This window comes from Tiliqua scincoides, chromosome 2 (genome assembly GCF_035046505.1).
Source record: "Tiliqua scincoides isolate rTilSci1 chromosome 2, rTilSci1.hap2, whole genome shotgun sequence".
Lineage (NCBI taxonomy): Eukaryota > Metazoa > Chordata > Lepidosauria > Squamata > Scincidae > Tiliqua > Tiliqua scincoides.
The window spans coordinates 271,017,282-271,035,781 of NC_089822.1; the positions used below are offsets into that span (position 1 = coordinate 271,017,282).

The following is an 18,500-nucleotide window of genomic DNA, read 5'->3' on the forward strand; positions in this document are numbered from 1 at the left end:
CCGGGAGCAAGTGCAGTCTGTCCCTGGTCTGTCTCCCTGGCTATGGGCCTTCCTTCTTTGCCTCTTAGCCTCAGACTGTTGGCAAAGTGTCTCTTCAAACTGGGAAAGGCCAGGCTGCACAGCCTGCCTCCAAGCGGACCGCTCAGAGGCCAGGGTTTCCCACTTGTTGAGGTCCATCCCTAAGGCCTTCAGATCCCTCTTGCAGATGTCCTTGTATCGCAGCTGTGGTCTACCTGTAGGGCGCTTTCCTTGCACGAGTTCTCCATAGAGGAGATCCTTTGGGATCCGGCCATCATCCATTCTCACGACATGACGAAGCCAACGCAGGCGTCTCTGTTTCAGCAGTGAATACATGCTAGGGATTCCAGCACGTTCCAGGACTGTGTTGTTTGGAACTTTGTCCTGCCAGGTGATGCCGAGGATGCGTCGGAGGCAGCGCATGTGGAAAGCGCCACAGTTATTACCCATCCAGCTCCCCCTTAAATATGAAAAACCAAATAAAACTCTTTTTTTGGCAGATTATTTGTGGTTAGCTCAGAAATCTCCATGAAAGGCTGAAGCTAACAGGTGAGCTAAACTGAGGCTACCTGAGGCCGCCATGAGGCCACCTGGACCTCCAAGAGAAGCTGTGGGTCAAGGTGTATCCCCAACCTGCAAACCGATCATGTTGTTTTTGACTCTGGTCCATGCAAAACGCAGAGTTCAGCTCAACGGGTCTTTCTTCCCTCTGCCTGGCCTGGCGGTTTGCCCAGCAGTGAGTCAAACACTATCTTTCCTTTTCATCATTAGCTGTTCCTTTCTATTCAGATCTGGCCTCAGAAAAATAATGTAGCATTTGGGGAAAAAGAGGCAGCCCAGCAGCCCAGCGCTGGAGGCCAGGATGGAGAAGACCTGCACGGCCACCGTGTGCTTCCCCTTTGTGCTCAGGTAGGCGGGCACAAAGGCCACCCAGACGCTGCAGAAGACCAGCATGCTGAAGGTGAGCAGCTTGGCCTCGTTGAAGGCCCCAGGCAGCCGCCTGGCCAGGAAGGCCCCTGTGAAGCAGACGGCGGCCAGGAAACCCAGGTAGCCCAAAGCGCCGTAGAACAGGGCGACGGACCCCGTGTTGCACTGCAGGACGATTTGGCCGGGCTGGGAGTGCCTGTCGGAGTCTGGGAAGGGTGGAGAGATTCCCAGCCAGGCGGTGCAGAGGCCGAGCTGGACAGCGGAGCAGGAGAGGATGATGGCGTTGGCCAAGCCCTTCCCCAGCCACCTGCGCATCCTGCTTCCTGGTTTGGTGGCCATGAAGGCCACCACCACGGTGACAGTTTTGGCCAAGACAGAGGAGAGGGCCAGGGAGAAGATGATGCTGAAGGCCGTTTGGCGGAGGAGGCAGGTCACCCTCCTTGGCCGGCCGATGAACAGAAAGGAGGCCAGAAAGGAGAGCAGGAGGGAGGCGAGGAGTACGTAGGAGAGGTCCCGGTTGTTGGCCTTGACTACTGGAGTCTCCCGGTGCTTGATGAAAGCTCCTAACACTAAACCCGTGGTTAGGGAGAAGACCAGAGCAGAAGACGCCAGAAGGGCCCCCAAATAGTCTTCGTAGGACAGGAAAGTTATGACTTTGGGGACACACTGAGTCTGGGCCTTGTTTGGATGCTGGTCTTCTGGACACTTGTCGCAATGATCTGCATCTGAAATGAAAAAAAATCAGTGTTTCCAATATCATTTAATGTGCCTTACATCCCATAATAGTCTGTCAGCCCAATCCACTGCCCCCTCCACCGGTACAGCCATGCCAGAAACACCCACAATGTATCTAGCTTGAGCGGGGGGGGGGGGTCTGATAACTCTGCCCTCCCTTCGCTCCCCCCTCCGGCCCCATTCCTCCCTGCCCTTAGCCCGCTCCCCCCTCCCACTGGCTGACCTGCTCCAGCAGGCCTCAGCGACACACACAGGAAGGCTCCAGCCTTCCCACAGGTGCTCTGGCCATGCGCTACTCGGCACACCAGCAGTCACCAGAGGAACACACATTCTGCTGGGCCCAGGACTGAGCCTCGTGTCTGACTTCATTCCACGAACACTGTTGCGGGTGAGCACTTCTGCAAGAGACTTCAACTGATCCAGGCTGGGGGAGTCCTTGGCTTCCGACAACGTGCAGTGGAGAGAAGGGAGGGTGACATTCCGTGGAAGGAGACGGGACTGAAGTGCCGACAGGCAGGTTCAGTTGTCACCAGTGGCTGAAAGCGACCCTCAGGACTGGGATCAGGGCTGGTCTGTGCATGTCAACCGAGACAGTCACTCTAGGCACAGCTGGGCAGGGGTCACCAGCTCTGCCTCCCCCTCCTTCCATTCCTGGGATTGAGAAGCAGGAAGGAAATGGAAGAGGAATGCGGAGGAGCGAACAACAGAGAAGGCACTGAAGCTCCCCACTCTCCTCTCCTCCTGCTCCAGGGCCTGGAAAAGGCAGGGGCAAGTGGGGCTGCAGAGGACCACACAGAGGGTGGGGCATCAGGTGGGAGGGCAGCACTTGGCAGGCTGCCTCAGAGGCTGGGGGTCCGGGCAGGCCCTGGTCTGGAGCACAAAGCACTGGGGATGGACGGACAGGCTGAGGCAGGTTGACGTTTTGGCCAAAGAGAACCCAACCAACCTCCTACTGCCGTGTCACTTATTTAGGAAGGTTTTGCGAACAGGCAGTAATGCAGTTTGAACCAGAGGGAGAGCCTGCAGCTGGCTGTGTCCAGTCCGGCCCCCACTTCTCCCCCCCCACACCTGCAGACACAGTTTATTGTCCGGAGTAATTTCTCGCTAAGCATTTTGTGAGATAAATGATGGGTATTAAAGTTAGACAATGCAAGAAGGGCTCTGATTTAAGGAATGTCTGGACACCTCCACAGAATGGGTCTGAGACAACCTTTGCCCCACTCCCCATGAACAGCCCATCGCTCTGGAGCCCCCCACCTTCCTGGGAGGAGACGGTCCCTTCTGCGCACCGAGCACACGCGTAGCAGCACAGCGGCCTTCCTTCCTGAATCAGCTTGCTGTATCCCGGGTGGCAGCTGGCGGTGCACCTCGACTGAGGCAGGGTCTACACAGGAAGACAAGGCGCATCAAGGAAAATCTGTGTGGTGGGGGAGCAGTTTGTCTGTAGCAGTGAGTCACACAGTTGGGGGGACCCAACAGGACCTCGAGTCTGAGGTTAGCAGGCACCCCAAGACAGTTCTTGAGGGCAGAGCTTGGGGGAAGAATTGGGAAAAGACCCCTCCCTGATCCTCATGGTGATGATGCTCTCCCAGGAGTTCCACAAAGACATTCAGCAGCATGGGCTCCTGACAAGGTAGGATCCTGTGGGACTCAGGAGGCCAAAGGACAGAGCCCCAGTGCTGCCACATGCAGACCACTCTCCAGCAAGTCTGGAACCAGCACCACACACTGCCCCCAACCCCAGAGTGGCCAGGTGGTCCCAAAAAGCGTCATAGCTGATGGTGCCGAATTCCACTGCAGAACACACTTGCCCACCCAGATTCTGCTGTGGGTTGTCCTCCAAGGCCACCCAGGCAGTTCCACTCCACAACCCAAACTGCAACAGGACTGATATGGGTCTAAGACTTTCTTAAAGACCTTCTGCCCTGTCAACAGAGGAGGCTCTTCCACTTGCTGCAGCTCAGCTTCTCCAGCTGCCAGTTTAAGTCACTGACTGCAAACTCAGGGACCCCCCACCTTGTTTTGCATTGGGGTTTAGTTGTGGCTGCCCCAGCCCTGTTTAGCCCTGTTTGGTGCCACCAGAACCCGCATTTGTTGCCTGCCCATCACAAACTGCTCCTGCCTTTGCTCTATCCCTGCTGTCAGGAGTTTTCTCTTGCAAAATATGTGGGCAGGAAAAGGACTCTCAGCTTTTGAATCTTGAGATGATGCATCTAATATTTTATTAGATGTTAGAAATCATGGATTTCCCCACCTGGTTGAACCATTCAGGCCACACAATGGCGCTCTGGTCTATGGTGACGTGGAGGCCTGGTGGGCTGTGTCGTCTTGCCAGGCTCCCAAATGTCACTCTGACATAAGACCCGTTGGGAAAAACGGCCCAGTTCACAATGTCGAAGTCGGCTGCCAGATCCCCGTCCCCATCCAGATACAGGCCGTCCAGGGAAGTGTTGTAGACCCCAAAGTTCCTCAGGAAAGGATGGAGCTGACACAAAAGAGAAACATCAGAGGTCAGGGAACCGTGTTGGGTGCTTCACAGAGTTTGAATCTCCTATGAGTCAGGGACGATGCCAATGAAAACGGCTGATTGGTTGGTTTGTCTAAACCCCGTTTTCTGTTCTGCTGCCCAGAGGCAGATCTACCCCACTTGCCCTCCTCCAGGTATGCCTCTGCCTTGAATCCCGACTCAGTCCAGGAGAGACACAGGCAACTTGATCACCGCAACTCCCCATTTGGTAACAGAGCAGCCCCAACGTGGCATTTGCTGAATCCGTAAGGGGAGGGAGTTTGGTCATGCTGAGGCCTCCTTGGCGGAAGGGAAAATTTGTTCCCCTCCTTCAGGGTAAGCCCCCTCTGTCGCCATGGGTCAATTCGGACCTGTGTCAGCAATATCACTGGTGCATGACCACCTTGACAGGTGAAGGGAAATTCGGTCTAGAAAGTGCTTGAGTGGTGCTGCTGCCAAACCTTCCCGGACCCAATCTGCCTTCCTTCCTGCTCCGTCACCTCCCTGTTCTGCCCATCTACTTGTTCCATCCTCTTCTCACCTCCCTCTCAGCCACTGTGTGGCCTTACCTGCACCAGCAGGCTTCCAGGGTTGAGTGTTGGGAGAGTTTGGTAAGACAAAGAAAATATTTATTTAGCCTGCATGTAATTAGTTTGTGGAACTCTTTGCCACAAGAAGTAGTGATGGCATCTTGTCTGGATGCCTTTAAGAGGGGACTGGACCAATTTCTGGAGGAGAAGCTCATTACGGGTTACAAGTCATAGTAGGTCTGTGCAAGCTCTTGGTTTTAGAGGCAGGCTGCCTGCCAGATGCAGGGGAGGGCACCAGGATGAGGTCTCTTGTTATCTGGTGTGCTCCCTGGGGCATTTGGTGGGCCACTGTGAGATACAGGAAGCTGGACTAGATGGGCCTTTGGCCTGATCCAGCGGGGCTCTTCTGATGTGCTTATAAAGAGGAGTTTTTCAAGGTGTTCTCTTTCTGTTTGGCTTTGATGGTGGCCTGGACTCAACCACCAGTTTCCCTAGTAAACAGAGGGTAGCGGAAAACAGGGGCAGTGAACTCTTAGCTATCCACAAGGCACAGCTTTGCCCAGGCCAGCCCCCCCCCCCATTTTTCCTTCACAGGGTCATGTGAATGTTCTGCTCCAGGTGTGAAATCTGTATGAAGCCGGCCTGACTCAGGTCTACCTGCCTTCCCGGCACTGGTCGCTAGATACAGCAATACGGAAAACCAAACCCACCCCTAAGTCTCTCTCAAATCTTTCCAATACAGTAAACCATTGCTGGAGACGAGCGTTCAGACTCACACCAGAATGAAAAGTGTCCTGTTTGCACCAGAACAGACTGCTGCAGTCCCACAGCCGTGTCCCTGAGCTCCTCTACACTCCTTCATGATAAGCGGATCCACTGTAGCAGGCCAGCTTCCTCTCAGATATGACACTGTTCAGGAATGTTCCTGAGTCTGGTGTGTATGGCTTGTGGCAACAGTTGCTGCCATGTGCCGACGGTAATGCCCCCAGCATCCTATGAGGGCAATGAGTCTGGCTGAGATTGTAAAATGTCAGATCCCAGGAAATTTCTGGGCCCCCTCTTTGGCTCCATTTTTACCCTGGGCCCAGGTCCAAATTACCCCCTTTACCCCCCTCTCCTAGGCCCTGCCTGGGGGCTGCTGCTGGATGGTCTGTGTCCCCTGGAGCCACTTGGAGGGGGCAGAGAGAAGGACCTGTGCAGGGAGAGTCACAACTGGATTCCCCTGAAAGATACGTGCCATTTCACTTCCTTCTGACCTTGTTCCAAGGCCCATCAGTAGCCCTGACTGTCTGGGTGGGGAGAGGAGTACCTGCCACGGCTGCACCCTCGGAACCTCCAGGCTGCCTCCGGCCTCCACCACCCTCCGCCGGAGTCGAGACGAAGACGCGGCATGTAAGGCTTGCGCCACGGCCTGGACAGCGCTGTGGATGGCATAGCTGTCCATGGCCAGGGCTCTTTCCATCACGTCCCAAGGCAGGGGCTGCGCTCTTTCTCTGCACCTCGTCCAGCCTTTCACGGACAGAACAGGCTTTGGAAACGCACAGTGAAATCCCCCCGCCACTAACCGCTGCCAGGTGAAGAAAAGCATTTCGTAATCATTGTAATTTATCATTTTCATTGACTGGATGGAGAAGGAAAAAAGACCCTGAATGTGCTGGAAAGACTTATGATTCAGCCTCAGGACCAAGCTGATGTCCCAAAAGGCTCTTGTGATCCAGATTTTCCCCACTATGGGTTTTATTAACATTTCAACTACCCCTTGTATAATTAATAATCCATCTATGAAGGCATCGGTCTCTGCATGGTAAAGAAACACATTGACTTGTCTCTCCTTGAGCAATGATGCCACATCGAGCACCAATTTACCTGTAGTTGTCCCTGGAATGCTCTGGGAGTAAGCGACACAAATGCCGCTCTGAGTTAACTCGGGTGTCAAGGTCCTGATGAACCGCTCTCCATTGTCAGTGTCTGGAGCAACCAGAGCGACCCAGGACCACTGGAAGTGCAGGAGCAGCCTGACCACCCCCACGTACTGGGGCTCTTTGGGGAATATCCGATAGAGAAAGGGGGCCCGAGTTCTGTCATTCAGAACATGAGCCGTGAAAGCATAACTGACCTGGGAAAGGAGAGAAGAGATGGATGTTTGGATTTATCTTCAGGTCACATATTTGGTGGCCTGAGCTTGTTAACAGTGAGCAAAACCCTTTTTCATTCTGATGCAAGGAAGCCCCCACCCACTGCAAGGACACGTCCACGGAACTAGGCAGTGCTTCTCTGTTCAGCCCACTCACACACTGCATGCCCCCACCTCATTTTTGGATGGGAGGCAGCCACGTGGGACGAGACGCAGCCTGTGCCCTCCACCCACTCTCACCTGGGGAATTTTGTAGGCAGTCAAAATGGCTGAAATATGGCTGGAGAGGCCAGCTTCAGCCCCTTCAAGAACTGAAAGCAGCTGTTTCTGCCTTCCACAGCTATAGTTTGGAACATGTGTCTGTCCAGTGGAGAGCAGGTCTACAAGGGCATCGGAAGTCATTTGGGCATCAGAATAGGTGTCGTAGATGTTGTAGCCCAGAGTGACATTGGGCAAGAGCCTGGGGTCCCGGTTGATCTTCTCAGTGGCAAACAGGAAGGACAGGATGAGCCAGTACTGTGTGGATGCTTTCCTGAAACAAAAGGACTGTGCCATGTTCTTGATGTAGACGTCTGGATTTTGCTGGGGGTCAGAACTGTGGCTACCCCAGGTCTAGTTCCAAAACATGAGGGGATTCCCATATGAGGGTTTGGGCGTGTCAGGCTGGACATCCATGCTGTGAGGTGACCAGCGCTTTTCCCTCTAAAAGGAAGCCAGGGCAGGGCCCCTCCCCAACCCCATCCTCTGCACAGGGGAGCATCTAAGGCTGCCTGGACTGAGTCAGTCCCTTGGCCCCTGAGCTCAGCATTGCCCGCTGACTGGCAGCAGCTCCTCAGGGTGTCAGGTGGGGATCTTTCAAAGGCTGGACTGCCAGGGATTGAACCTGGCATGCAAAGCAGGTGCTCTCTCTGTTAGGGGCTGGGTGGGGGGATTTTTGCCATCACCTTTGCGGGGAAGATTCATGCAGCACTTCTCCCTCCCAGCAGCAATGGCCAGAGTATTTGCACCCACCTTAGAAGCCCTGCAGAGCTCAGTGACTGCTCAGGGGTTGAAGTGGCACCTTGAGGACTGCAGGGGAATTAATTAAGTCATCATTGAACATTCTGCCTGGCCAGGCTCATGACTTGTGAGGTTGGGGGAAGGGGGAGAAATTGGGAGTCAGTCGGTGATGTGGTTTCCCTAAGCAGCCTCTTAGGGGAGGGCAGAGGAAGGTTGAGGACTGCAGAGAATTGCGACTACCTGACTCACTGCTCAGGCTGCAGGTGGTGGGGATGTGGACCTGCTACAAGGAGCCCAGATCTAGGCAGTTTAAAACCACCACCAGTGAGTGGGGGACAGATAGATGGACAACTCCCCCCAAGTGTGGGGACTACAGATGTGAAGTGGCAGACTGCATGCCAAATGGTGCCTTAGTATGTTGATGCATTCCCAGATTTTCCCCCATATGCAGAAAGATTACTGATTTACCCAAGACAAGGACACAGCAGGAAAAGCCCCCCCCCCCAATTTGGGGTGGCTGGAAGCCATGACATCAGAAGGGGCTGTAGCAGCCACCAAGCCCTCATCATCAGCCCCTCTTGACTTACATGGAAATGCTGGATGAGGGAGGCTCAGTCAAGGGTCGTGGCTGAAAGACGACACGAGTTGCAGAAACGGCCCCACCGAGGAGGTAGTCTCCTGGCCTGTAATAATTGAGTAGCTCCTTCTCCTCCCTGATCACAGACTGGGGACATTTTGCCTTTAGTCCCCCGCAGGCCACAGGGACCAGGAGCAGCAGCAGCAGTCTGGGCACCCCTGCTGCAATCATCTCCCAGCATCTGCTCTCCAACACCAGCCGCGGATTGGAAGCCAAGACCGTCTTCCCAGGCGGAAGCTGCAAGTCCTTTCAGTGGCTGCATCTGAAGGGGGTGATATGAAGCTTCACAGCAGAGGCCCTGCCTGGCTGAATTCCCATTCCAAGCTCTCCATGGACCAGAAGCTATTTCTGCAGCTGTTTCTTCAGACACAGTCTATCTATGTTGATGAAGTTAAAGATGATCTTTAAGAAAAAAGAGTTCCTTGACCTTTGGAGAATAGAACACCGTGATTTGGGTAATAACAGTGAGGGCAGTCATCAGTGCAACACCTGGACTCCCTGTGTGCCTCCATGCGCAGGTGTGAGCTGGAGAAAACATGTTTGCGAGAATGCAGTTCCAGACTCTGCCAGGGGTCAGCAGTGGGATCACTTGAGCTTAGCAAAGCTGCCTGAAGAGGCACTGGATCTGTTCAGGGTATTGTTGTGCCATTGGAAGGGGCATCTGCTGGGGCATTTGGTGGGCCGCTGTGAGGTACAGGAAGCTGGACTAGGTGGGCCTAGGGCCTGATCCTGTGGGGCTGTTCTTATGTTCTTCTGCATGCCTGGAGAGTTCCCCAGAGAGTGGGAAAATCCTGGCCTTGTGTGGGGGCAGCCCGATCTTCTGTCCTTCTGGTCAACCACACCTCCCGCCAGAAGGAATGATGATGGACACTCATGTCACCAGACCTGAGACCCATCCAGACCAGGACTGTCCAGCAGTGTGGCTGGAAGATGTGCCACCCCAGGGGACACCTTACAGGGCTGTCCCTCCAAACGTGACCAGAGCTGCACTCCAGTCACAACTGGAGGGGTTTTAAGGGCCAGGGAGGCTGCGTGAGGGCCAGGGAGGCTCACAGAATGCCTCCAGGAGATGGAAAATTGTTCCTTCCGGTTTCCAAAGAAAGACTGGAAGTGGTGAGCCTTCCAGAGCCCAGAGGCGTGCAGCCTCCTCAGCCCTCAGAACCCCCTCCGTACGTGATCGGAGAAAAGCTCTGGTCACATTTGGAGGGGGAGTGGTTGCAAGTGACGGGGGTGGGACCATGGCAGCTGCAAGAGTGTTGCATTGCCACCCACCCCATGGAGTGCCACCCAGGTCCTGTGACTCCTATGACCCTCCTCAGCTTGCAACTGGGACTGTCCAACTCTACACTTACTGATGGGGACTCCCCAGAACCTCCAGCTGAGAACATTCCCCTCCCTGCTGCCATCACTCTCTCTCTCTCACCTTGCCTTTTGTGTGTTGTGAATATGTGTGATTTTGGGTGGCTTCGCGAATCATGAGTTGCCCTTGTGGAAGACGCTGAAAGTGTTATGTCAGGGCCCCCTTGACTTGTCACTCATCCCCATGCCTGCTGACTTGAGTCTGCCTGTGACCAGAGGTGTTACTGTTTTCATGATGTAAAGAACCTCTTGCGGCCAGCATTCCAACAGGGTGAGCAGCAGGAAAGGGTTAATGTGAGCAGGAGGGGGAGACAGGACTGAGCTCTCTTTTCCCCTCTCTGATAGGAAGGAAGGGATTATCAAGGGTCAAAGGGTTGCCGTTCTCATATTTCCATTGGCTGAGGGAGGGCAGGAGGACAAGAGGGGAGGGGCAACTCTCATTAAATGACTGGCTACAGCGGGACTACTTCTGCGTAGGGCTGCCAAGGATTGGGTCATCTCGTAAGCCTTGCAGCTACTGATGTGACCCTTCTCCTTTTCACCACTTCTGTCCTGGCTCTCACTCAGTCCCTCCTACCAGTGGCATCAATAGGGGGTGCGGGGAGTGTGGGCCACACCAGGTGATGCGCTGGGGGGGTGATGCGCCTACTACCCTGCCCCCAACCCTGCCCTTCCAAAGAAACCCCTGCCTTAAAGTGCTGCCGGAGGCTTCTGAGGCAAGCCTCACACCCGCGTGATGCTGCAGGAGCCTCCAGCCTGAGTCTGGAGGCTTTTGAGGCTCTGTACGCATGTGTGAGCCTCACACGTGCGTCCAGTGCAATGCATGGCAACCTCCAGGTCGATCTCGGAGGGGCTTGCCCCAGCAAAGAAGGGCTAGAGGTTGCTGGGACATCCTGCTCTTGTGCCCTCACCTGAGCAGCCTGGGAGCACCGAAGCCTGCCCTCCTCCCTCTCTGTGCGCAGCTAAGGGGAGTTGCTGCTGCTCCTCCGTCTGCCTCTTTCCCACCTGTCTGGCATTTGCTTCCCAAACAGGCAACTAGCTGTGCTTGCAACAAGCAGGCTTTGTTTTTAGAGACAGCAGCCCTTCCAGCCCAATCCTCTGCAAGTCTACTCAGAAGTAAATCCCATCACAGTCAATGGGGCTTACTCCCAGGAAAGCATGGATAGGATTGCAGCCTTAGAGCCCAGTCCTCTGCATGTCTGCTCAGGAGTAAGTCACATTAGAGTCAATGGGGCTTACTCCCTGGAAAGCGTGGAAGGGCTGCTGTCCCTTTAAAACCAAAACCTGGTCCAGTGAGTTGCCTGTTTGGAAGGGAGGGTTCAGTTCTGCCTTTGCCCCCTGTTGGGGGGGGAGGTTGGAACTACCCTTTTTCTGGATGGCTGCATGCACCCCGACTGCAGGCTGCACTCAGAAGCCCAGAGAGAGGATAAGGAGTCATGATGGGCAGGTGAGGATTTCCTCCCCCTCCCCAATGATCATGGAGAGGGGCTAAAAAGTTTGTTGTCCAAAAAAGGCAGGCACTGGAAATCTGAAATAATGCTCTGCAAAAGTGGAAGGGGAGGTGGAGATCCCAGTCACTCACCAACTGCAGGAAGGTGGGAGCAAAGAGCAAGGTGGTAACCCCAATGCTGTGTCTGGGAGGGGAGACTTTTGCGAAACCTGCAGCAAATTTGCCTCCTCCATGAGGTTCTCCCCTTCCCTTCCTCCCCCACTCCCTCAGCCTGTATGTTTTCAGGATTATTGCCTTCGCCAACATTTTCTACATTTTAAAACTTCCTTTCCCTCCCCCCCATTCTTTCCCACCCCAGATAGATAGAACAGAACAAAAAGGGGGGGATATCTGTAGGTAGAGTTGCAAGAGAGTCAGAAGCTGGAGAAGGGGGAAGCCTGGAAATGCTGCCTCTCTGTAGTATTGCATCCCAGCAGGATCAGTGTCAGGGCAGTCCTACAAGGGTTACAGTGCAATTCAATCCATGCTTACTCAGGAGTTAGCCTCAATGCATTCAACTGAACTTCCTCTCAAGTAAGGGTGTGTGGGATTGCAGTCTCCTCCTTTGATTGAAACTGAGCACTGGAAGTTGTTGTGGGGCATGTCACAGAGCAGCATTTGCACAATTGCACAATATTTAGCAGGATTTGCATGCTGTACTTCAGTTGCAAACTGGGGATTATTCAGGATGTTTTGATTTCTGTTTTGTTGAGGGGAGAGCTGGGGAAGAACAAAGTGATGCTATTCAAGCTAGTACTATTGGCAGGGAAATAATGAGACAGGAACTCAAATCTGCTGGAGCTGAGAACTGCTGTAGTTTTGGAGGCTTTTGAAGAGAGTGACCCAGTGCGTCTTTAAACAGAGGCTGGGTAAGAACATAAGAACATAAGAACAGCCCCACTGGATCAGGCCATAGGCCCATCTAGTCCAGCTTCCTGTATCTCACAGCGGCCCACCAAATGCTCCAGGGAGCACACCAGATAACAAGAGACCTCATCCTGGTGCTCTCCCCTACATCTGGCATTCTGACTTAACCCATTCCTAAAATCAGGAGGTTGCGCATACACATCATGGCTTGTACCCCATAATGGATTTTTCCTCCAGAAACTCGTCCAATCCCCTTTTAAAGGTGTCTAGGCTAGACGCCAGCACCACATCCTGTGGCAAGGAGTTCCACAGACCGACCACGCGCTGAGTAAAGAAATATTTTCTTTTGTCTGTCCTAACCCGCCCAACACTCAATTTGAGTGGATGTCCCCTGGTTCTGGTATTATGTGAGAGTGTAAAGAGCATCTCCCTATCCACTCTGTCCATCCCCTGCATAATTTTGTATGTCTCAATCATGTCCCCCCTCAAGCGTCTCTTTTCTAGGCTGAAGAGGCCCAAACGCCGTAGCCTTTCCTCACAAGGAAGGTGCCCCAGCCCCGTAATCATCTTAGTCGCTCTCTTTTGCACCTTTTCCATTTCCACTATGTCTTTTTTGAGATGCGGCGACCAGAACTGGACACAATACTCCAGGTGTGGCCTTACCATCGATTTGTACAACGGCATTATAATACTAACCGTTTTGTTCTCAATACCCTTCCTAATGGTCCCAAGCATAGAATTGGCCTTTTTCACTGCCACCGCACATTGGGTCGACACTTTCATCGACCTGTCCACCACCACCCCAAGATCTCTCTCCTGATCTGTCACAGACAGCTCAGAACCCATCAGCCTATATCTAAAGTTTTGATTTTTTGCCCCAATGTGCATGACTTTACACTTACTGACATTGAAGCGCATCTGCCATTTTGCTGCCCATTCTGCCAGTCTGGAGAGATCCTTCTGGAGCTCCTCACAATCACTTCTGGTCTTTACCACTCGGAAAAGTTTGGTGTCGTCTGCAAACTTAGCCACTTCACTGCTCAACCCTGTCTCCAGGTCATTTATGAAGAGGTTGAAAAGCACTGGTCCCAGGACAGATCCTTGGGGCACACCGCTTTTCACCTCTCTCCATTGTGAAAATTGCCCATTGACACCCACTCTCTGCTTCCTGTCTGGAAGGCTCTGTCTGGAATGTTGCAGCCAGGGCTTTTTTTGTAATGGAGTGCACCAGAATGTCATTCCGGCACCTTTTTTCCCCCCTCCTCCCCCCCACCTTTTTTCCCTCCCTGCGCTGCCCTGCACTGCTGGCTAGGGAGGGATTTGAACCTCCAACCTTGTGCTCCACAGCCCAGCACTCTCTCCATTGGGCTATAGGAAAGCCTATAGTTAAATTGTTCAGAACTAATATATCAGGTCTTGAGCCCAGCTGGTGGCCATCAGCGCCTCAAGTACTAGTTCCAAATACTTTGAGCCTAAGACTTCCTATGGCTCAATTGCTGAAGTGCTGGTCTGTGGAGCCAGAGGTTGGGGGTTCAAATCCCCGTAAGGAATAAATTTTTTTTTTCTTCTTTTTTTTAGGTGGGGAGGTAAATAAATAAATAAAAGATTACACTTGTTAATCTTAAACTTGTTCTTGTAAGTGAGCTCCTGCACTTTTTTTTTTTTTACTAAAAAGCACTGCCCTTCCCTCACCGCACTCACAGCTCTCGCCTGAGCCCAGCCTGCCTTTCCTCTCCCTGCGCTCTGCTTCCCGCGCAGCTTCCAAGCCGGTGGAGGGTGCGGGGACATGTGCTGAGGACGACGACGATGACTAAGAGGGACAGCCAGCCAGCCAGCCAGGGAGACGGGCTGCAGCACCCAGGTACTGGCTTGGCAGAGGAGGGGGGAAGGAAGCTGGCTGGTGCACCCCCTGCACCTGAGACAGCCTAGGCATGTCTACTCAGAAGTACGTCTCATTGTGCTCAATGGGGCTTGCTCCTGGAAAGGGTGCATAGCCTTGCAGCCTGAGAGCCCAAGCCTATGCATGTCTACTCAGAAGTAAGGCTCATTGTGCTCAACGGGGCTTACTCCTGGGAAAGGGTGCATAAACTTGCAGCCTGAGAGCCCAATCCTATTTATGTCTACTCAGAAGTAAGTTTATTTTTAGGGGGGAAGCACATAAAAAATATTTTATTTCTCCTATAAAAAATGGTTTATAAATAAATAAAAGATTAACAAGTTGTGAGTTCCTGCACCATTTTTTTTTTTTTTTTTTTTACAAAAAAAGCACTGGTTGTAGCTGTGGTCACCCTGCACTGGCAGAGGGTTGGACTTGATGATCTGGAAGGTCCCAACTCTGATTTCCATGATTCTCCATGTGACATCCTGTGATGACTGTTCACATGATGTTGAACATTGCTTCTGGTATGACTTCACACAGAAAGCCTTGAAAACCAGAATATGTTGAACAGGCATGTTCTCTATGGAAGCCAGTAGACTAAACCTGTCGAAGCTGAATCACGTTCAGTTCCAGAAATGGGTACATTTAGGCAGTGTGTACAATGCTGTAATTTAAAGGTGCAATTTTAATGACGTGGGGGGCAGTGATCTGGGGCGGGGCAGTGATACATCACCACACCCACTCCTCAGGATCACTAGTGACGCCACAGCCTCCTACCCCCTCCCGCCCTGTTAAAGATGGATGGGGCAGCAGGGGAGCGAGTAAAGAGAACTCCAACACACACGCACCCCTCAGCAGCAGCCCCATTTTTTCCGCAGCGGGCTTTTTAAAGGGGGCAACTCGCCTTGAGTCCATTAGAGTACTAAAGGGTGACTCGGAGGCTTGGAACGTGCCCCTTTAAGAGACCTTTTCGCAGGGGCAGGGCGGTGACTCGACTTGAGTCAAGCTGCACTGGGTTTTCCCATCCCTGCAGTCCGTACCTTAGAAAATTTGTGTGACACAGAAAAGTGTCTCTCTGGTGGAAGGGCAAAAGTAGGCCTCTGCCCGATGCCGTCTGGGGCCTGGCGGTGTCCGTTTTCTATGCTGTGGGAAAGCAGCTCATTCGCGTGCTGAGAAAAGACTTTGTGATCTGGAGTTGGGAATGGCTGTGCAGTGGCCTCACTGGGGGGTGCAGGCTGAACCGGGTGATGTGCAGGGGGGGTAGCACCACTAGGCACCCAAATTTTTAAAATCTTGATATTTTGGCCTCCCGTACCATGTGATGCAAACCCTCGTGGCGTCACTGTGGCCGTGCCAAGAACCAGCTGGCAAAGAGACTAGGGGTCCAATCCTTTCCAATTTTCCAGTGCTGGTGCTGCTGGGCCAAAGGGGTGTGCACTGCTTCCTGCGTAGGGGGTGCAGTCAGAGGCCTCCTCAAGGTATGGGAACATTTGTTCCCTTACCTTGGGGCTGCATTGCGACTGCATCAGTGCTGGAGAGTTGGATAGGATGGGGCCCTAGCTCTGCACAGTTTAAATTCCCTCAGGGACACCTTGATTGCTGATGGACTCTTCCTCTGCTTTCTATATGGGAGGAGGAGTGAGTTGCCAGCTAGTTGCACAAACTTCTCCAAGCTTCAGCTGGATTGCAGCTCCTATTTGCTAGCTGGGAGAAAGGTAGAAGAAGAAGAACTTTATTACGGTCATAAGACCAGCCACATATAAAATATCAGAATATATACAGATAAAGAAGTATGCAATATATGATGATTAAGTTTAAAATGATAAAACCGTTTATAATTATGTATGAAACTATTCTGAGGTAACCAACAACAGCTTCCAGCCATCTCCCCTAAAGCAATTCCAATATATCTAGCAGACTATGCTCTAACTACAGAGGTTCATCCATATTTAAGGTCCTTTTCCTAATGCCCATTGCAGCAGTAAACAATTTAGCGACACTATATGTAAACATAGGATTGGAATCAGATAACAGTACATACATACATTGTTGCTCTGTGCAACCGAAAGATCGGCCAATCAAAGGAGAAATAAGTTCTTCACGTATCTTCTTGTAGTATATACACCACAACAGAATGTGTTCAGTTGTTTCTATCTGTTCCATTCCGCATGGGCAAAGGCGCTCTGCCCAGGGGATCTTTTTATACCGTCCCTCCTGCACTGCTGAGGGTAGTGCATTAAGCCGGGCCAGAGTAAACACCTTTCTATGTCTAGGCTGCTCCAGCTGGGCAAAATAAGGTGCTATTGCAACCTTATATAATCTATCTTCGCTAAGAAAGAATTCTGGGGCACTGCTTAAGTCATATTGTCTCTCGTTATCCTCAATACACTGCTTAATGATTTTCTTTGCCTGTTCCATTCCCATGGTTAACAGAGTCAATCTAGAGTGACCCAAGGAGGCAATTTTTTGCTCAATTAACTGGACCCATTTCGACTTAAAAGTGTCTTGCAGGATCAATGGTAGAAGACCAATGGGAAGGCAGAGCATTCTTAGCCAGTACATGAGAGTTGCGATCCATATCCTGGCCTCGATTTTAATTTGGCCAGTTTCCAGTCTTAGTTTTACATTGGCGACATCTCTGGGGACTCCTAATATTCACAAATCCAATCACCAATCCAATCACCATGCGTTTTCCTAGAGCCATTAGATTGGAAGACAACCCCTAAATATTTAAGTTGGTGGATCTGATCGATGCTATGCTGGTTCAAAGGCTGACTTGAGATCTATAAAAGCTACATGGAGTGAGGTTGCTTTGTCAGAGGCATATTTTTCAACAAGAAATTGTAATATCAAGCAATGGTCAATGATAGAACGTCCTTCTCTAAAGCCTGCCTGCTCTTCTGCAAGTATCTCCTCCTCCTCCAGCCAATCTTTAAATTTCTCATACAAATGCCTGGTATATAATTTAGAAATAGTAATAAGTAAACTAATGGGCCGGTAGTTTGCAGGATCATCTCTATTTCCCTTCTTAAATATGGGGACTATGATAGCAAATCCCCAATTTTCTGGAATTCTACCAGTTGTGTCAATATACGTAAATAACGATGCTAAGACCGGAGCCCAAAATTCTCAATTATTTTTAACCGCCTCTGGCGGTATCAAATCTTCTCCAGGGGCTTTTCCCATTTTCATCTGGGTTATTAAATTATGAATTTTGGAAGTTGACACCGGTGACCATAGTGGGACATCTTCAAGTGTGCTATTCCATCTCAGCTGGGCCGCATCTGCGTCTTTATATAAGTCTCGAAAGTGTTCCTCCCATATCCCTGGGTGGATATAGCAATCTGGGAGTGTTGGCCCAGTGGTTGGAGAGATTTTTATCATTCGCCAGAAGAGTGTCAAGTCTTTAGATTTTGCTTCTTGAATCAGTTTTTCCCAATTTTCTTTCTGGGCCTCTTTTTTCTTTTGCAGTAGTAACTTTTTATAGGTTTTTTTCTCTCTCAAAAGGGACTGAGCCACTATCAGATCTGAAGGTAATTTATAGGCTTGGTAGGTGCTCTGTAAGACTTTTTTTGCAAGTACACATTCCTTGTCAAACCATGGTTTTGAATTAGGGTAGTGACATTGGTGGGTCGCTTTTACCTTGCCAGTAACAAACTGTTTCAGCTCACAGATCAGCTCCTCATAGGTTTCCACCGGATTGCTCGAATGCATTATAGATATCCTAATGCTTTGCATGTAGCAAGGCCTGCCAAGATTTTGGACTGACAATCAGCCTGAAGAAAACACAGGTCATGGTTCAGGATGTGGCCTCACCTCCCTGCATTACAATCTCTGAACATGAACTGGAGGTTGTCCATGACTTTGTGTACCTTGGCTCAACGATCTCCGACACACATTCTCTCGATACCGAGCTAAACAAGCGCATCGGTAAAGCAGCTACCACGTTTTCCAGACTCACAAAGAGAGTCTGGTCCAACAAGAAGCTGACGGAACATACCAAGATCCAGGTCTACAGAGCTTGTGTCCTGAGTACACTTCTGTACTGCAGCGAGTCATGGACTCTTCGCTCACAACAGGAGAGGAAACTGAGCGCTTTCCACATGCGCTGCCTCCGACGCATCCTTGGCATCACCTGGCAGGACAAAGTTCCAAACAACACAGTCCTGGAACGTGCTGGAATCCCTAGCATGTATTCACTGCTGAAACAGAGACGCCTGCGTTGGCTTGGTCATGTCGTGAGAATGGATGATGGCCGGATCCCAAAGGATCTCCTCTATGGAGAACTCGTGCAAGGAAAGCGCCCTACAGGTAGACCACAGCTGCGATACAAGGACATCTGCAAGAGGGATCTGAAGGCCTTAGGGATGGACCTCAACAAGTGGGAAACCCTGGCCTCTGAGCGGCCCGCTTGGAGGCA

At 51.7% G+C, this 18,500-nt stretch overlaps 1 protein-coding gene across 1 annotated transcript; it reads right to left on the minus strand.

Annotated features, from left to right (window-relative positions):
* Positions 1 to 759: 759 nt before the first annotated feature.
* On the minus strand, positions 760 to 6,178 carry LOC136639208 (vomeronasal type-2 receptor 26-like). Its single transcript, XM_066613210.1, has 4 exons — positions 6,026 to 6,178; positions 3,935 to 4,165; positions 2,938 to 3,064; positions 760 to 1,670 (listed from the first exon to the last, which is right to left on the minus strand). The coding sequence occupies exons 1-4, from the start codon at positions 6,176 to 6,178 to the stop codon at positions 760 to 762; spliced, it is 1,422 nt and encodes a 473-aa protein (XP_066469307.1).
* Between the last annotated feature and the right edge of the window lie 12,322 nt (positions 6,179 to 18,500).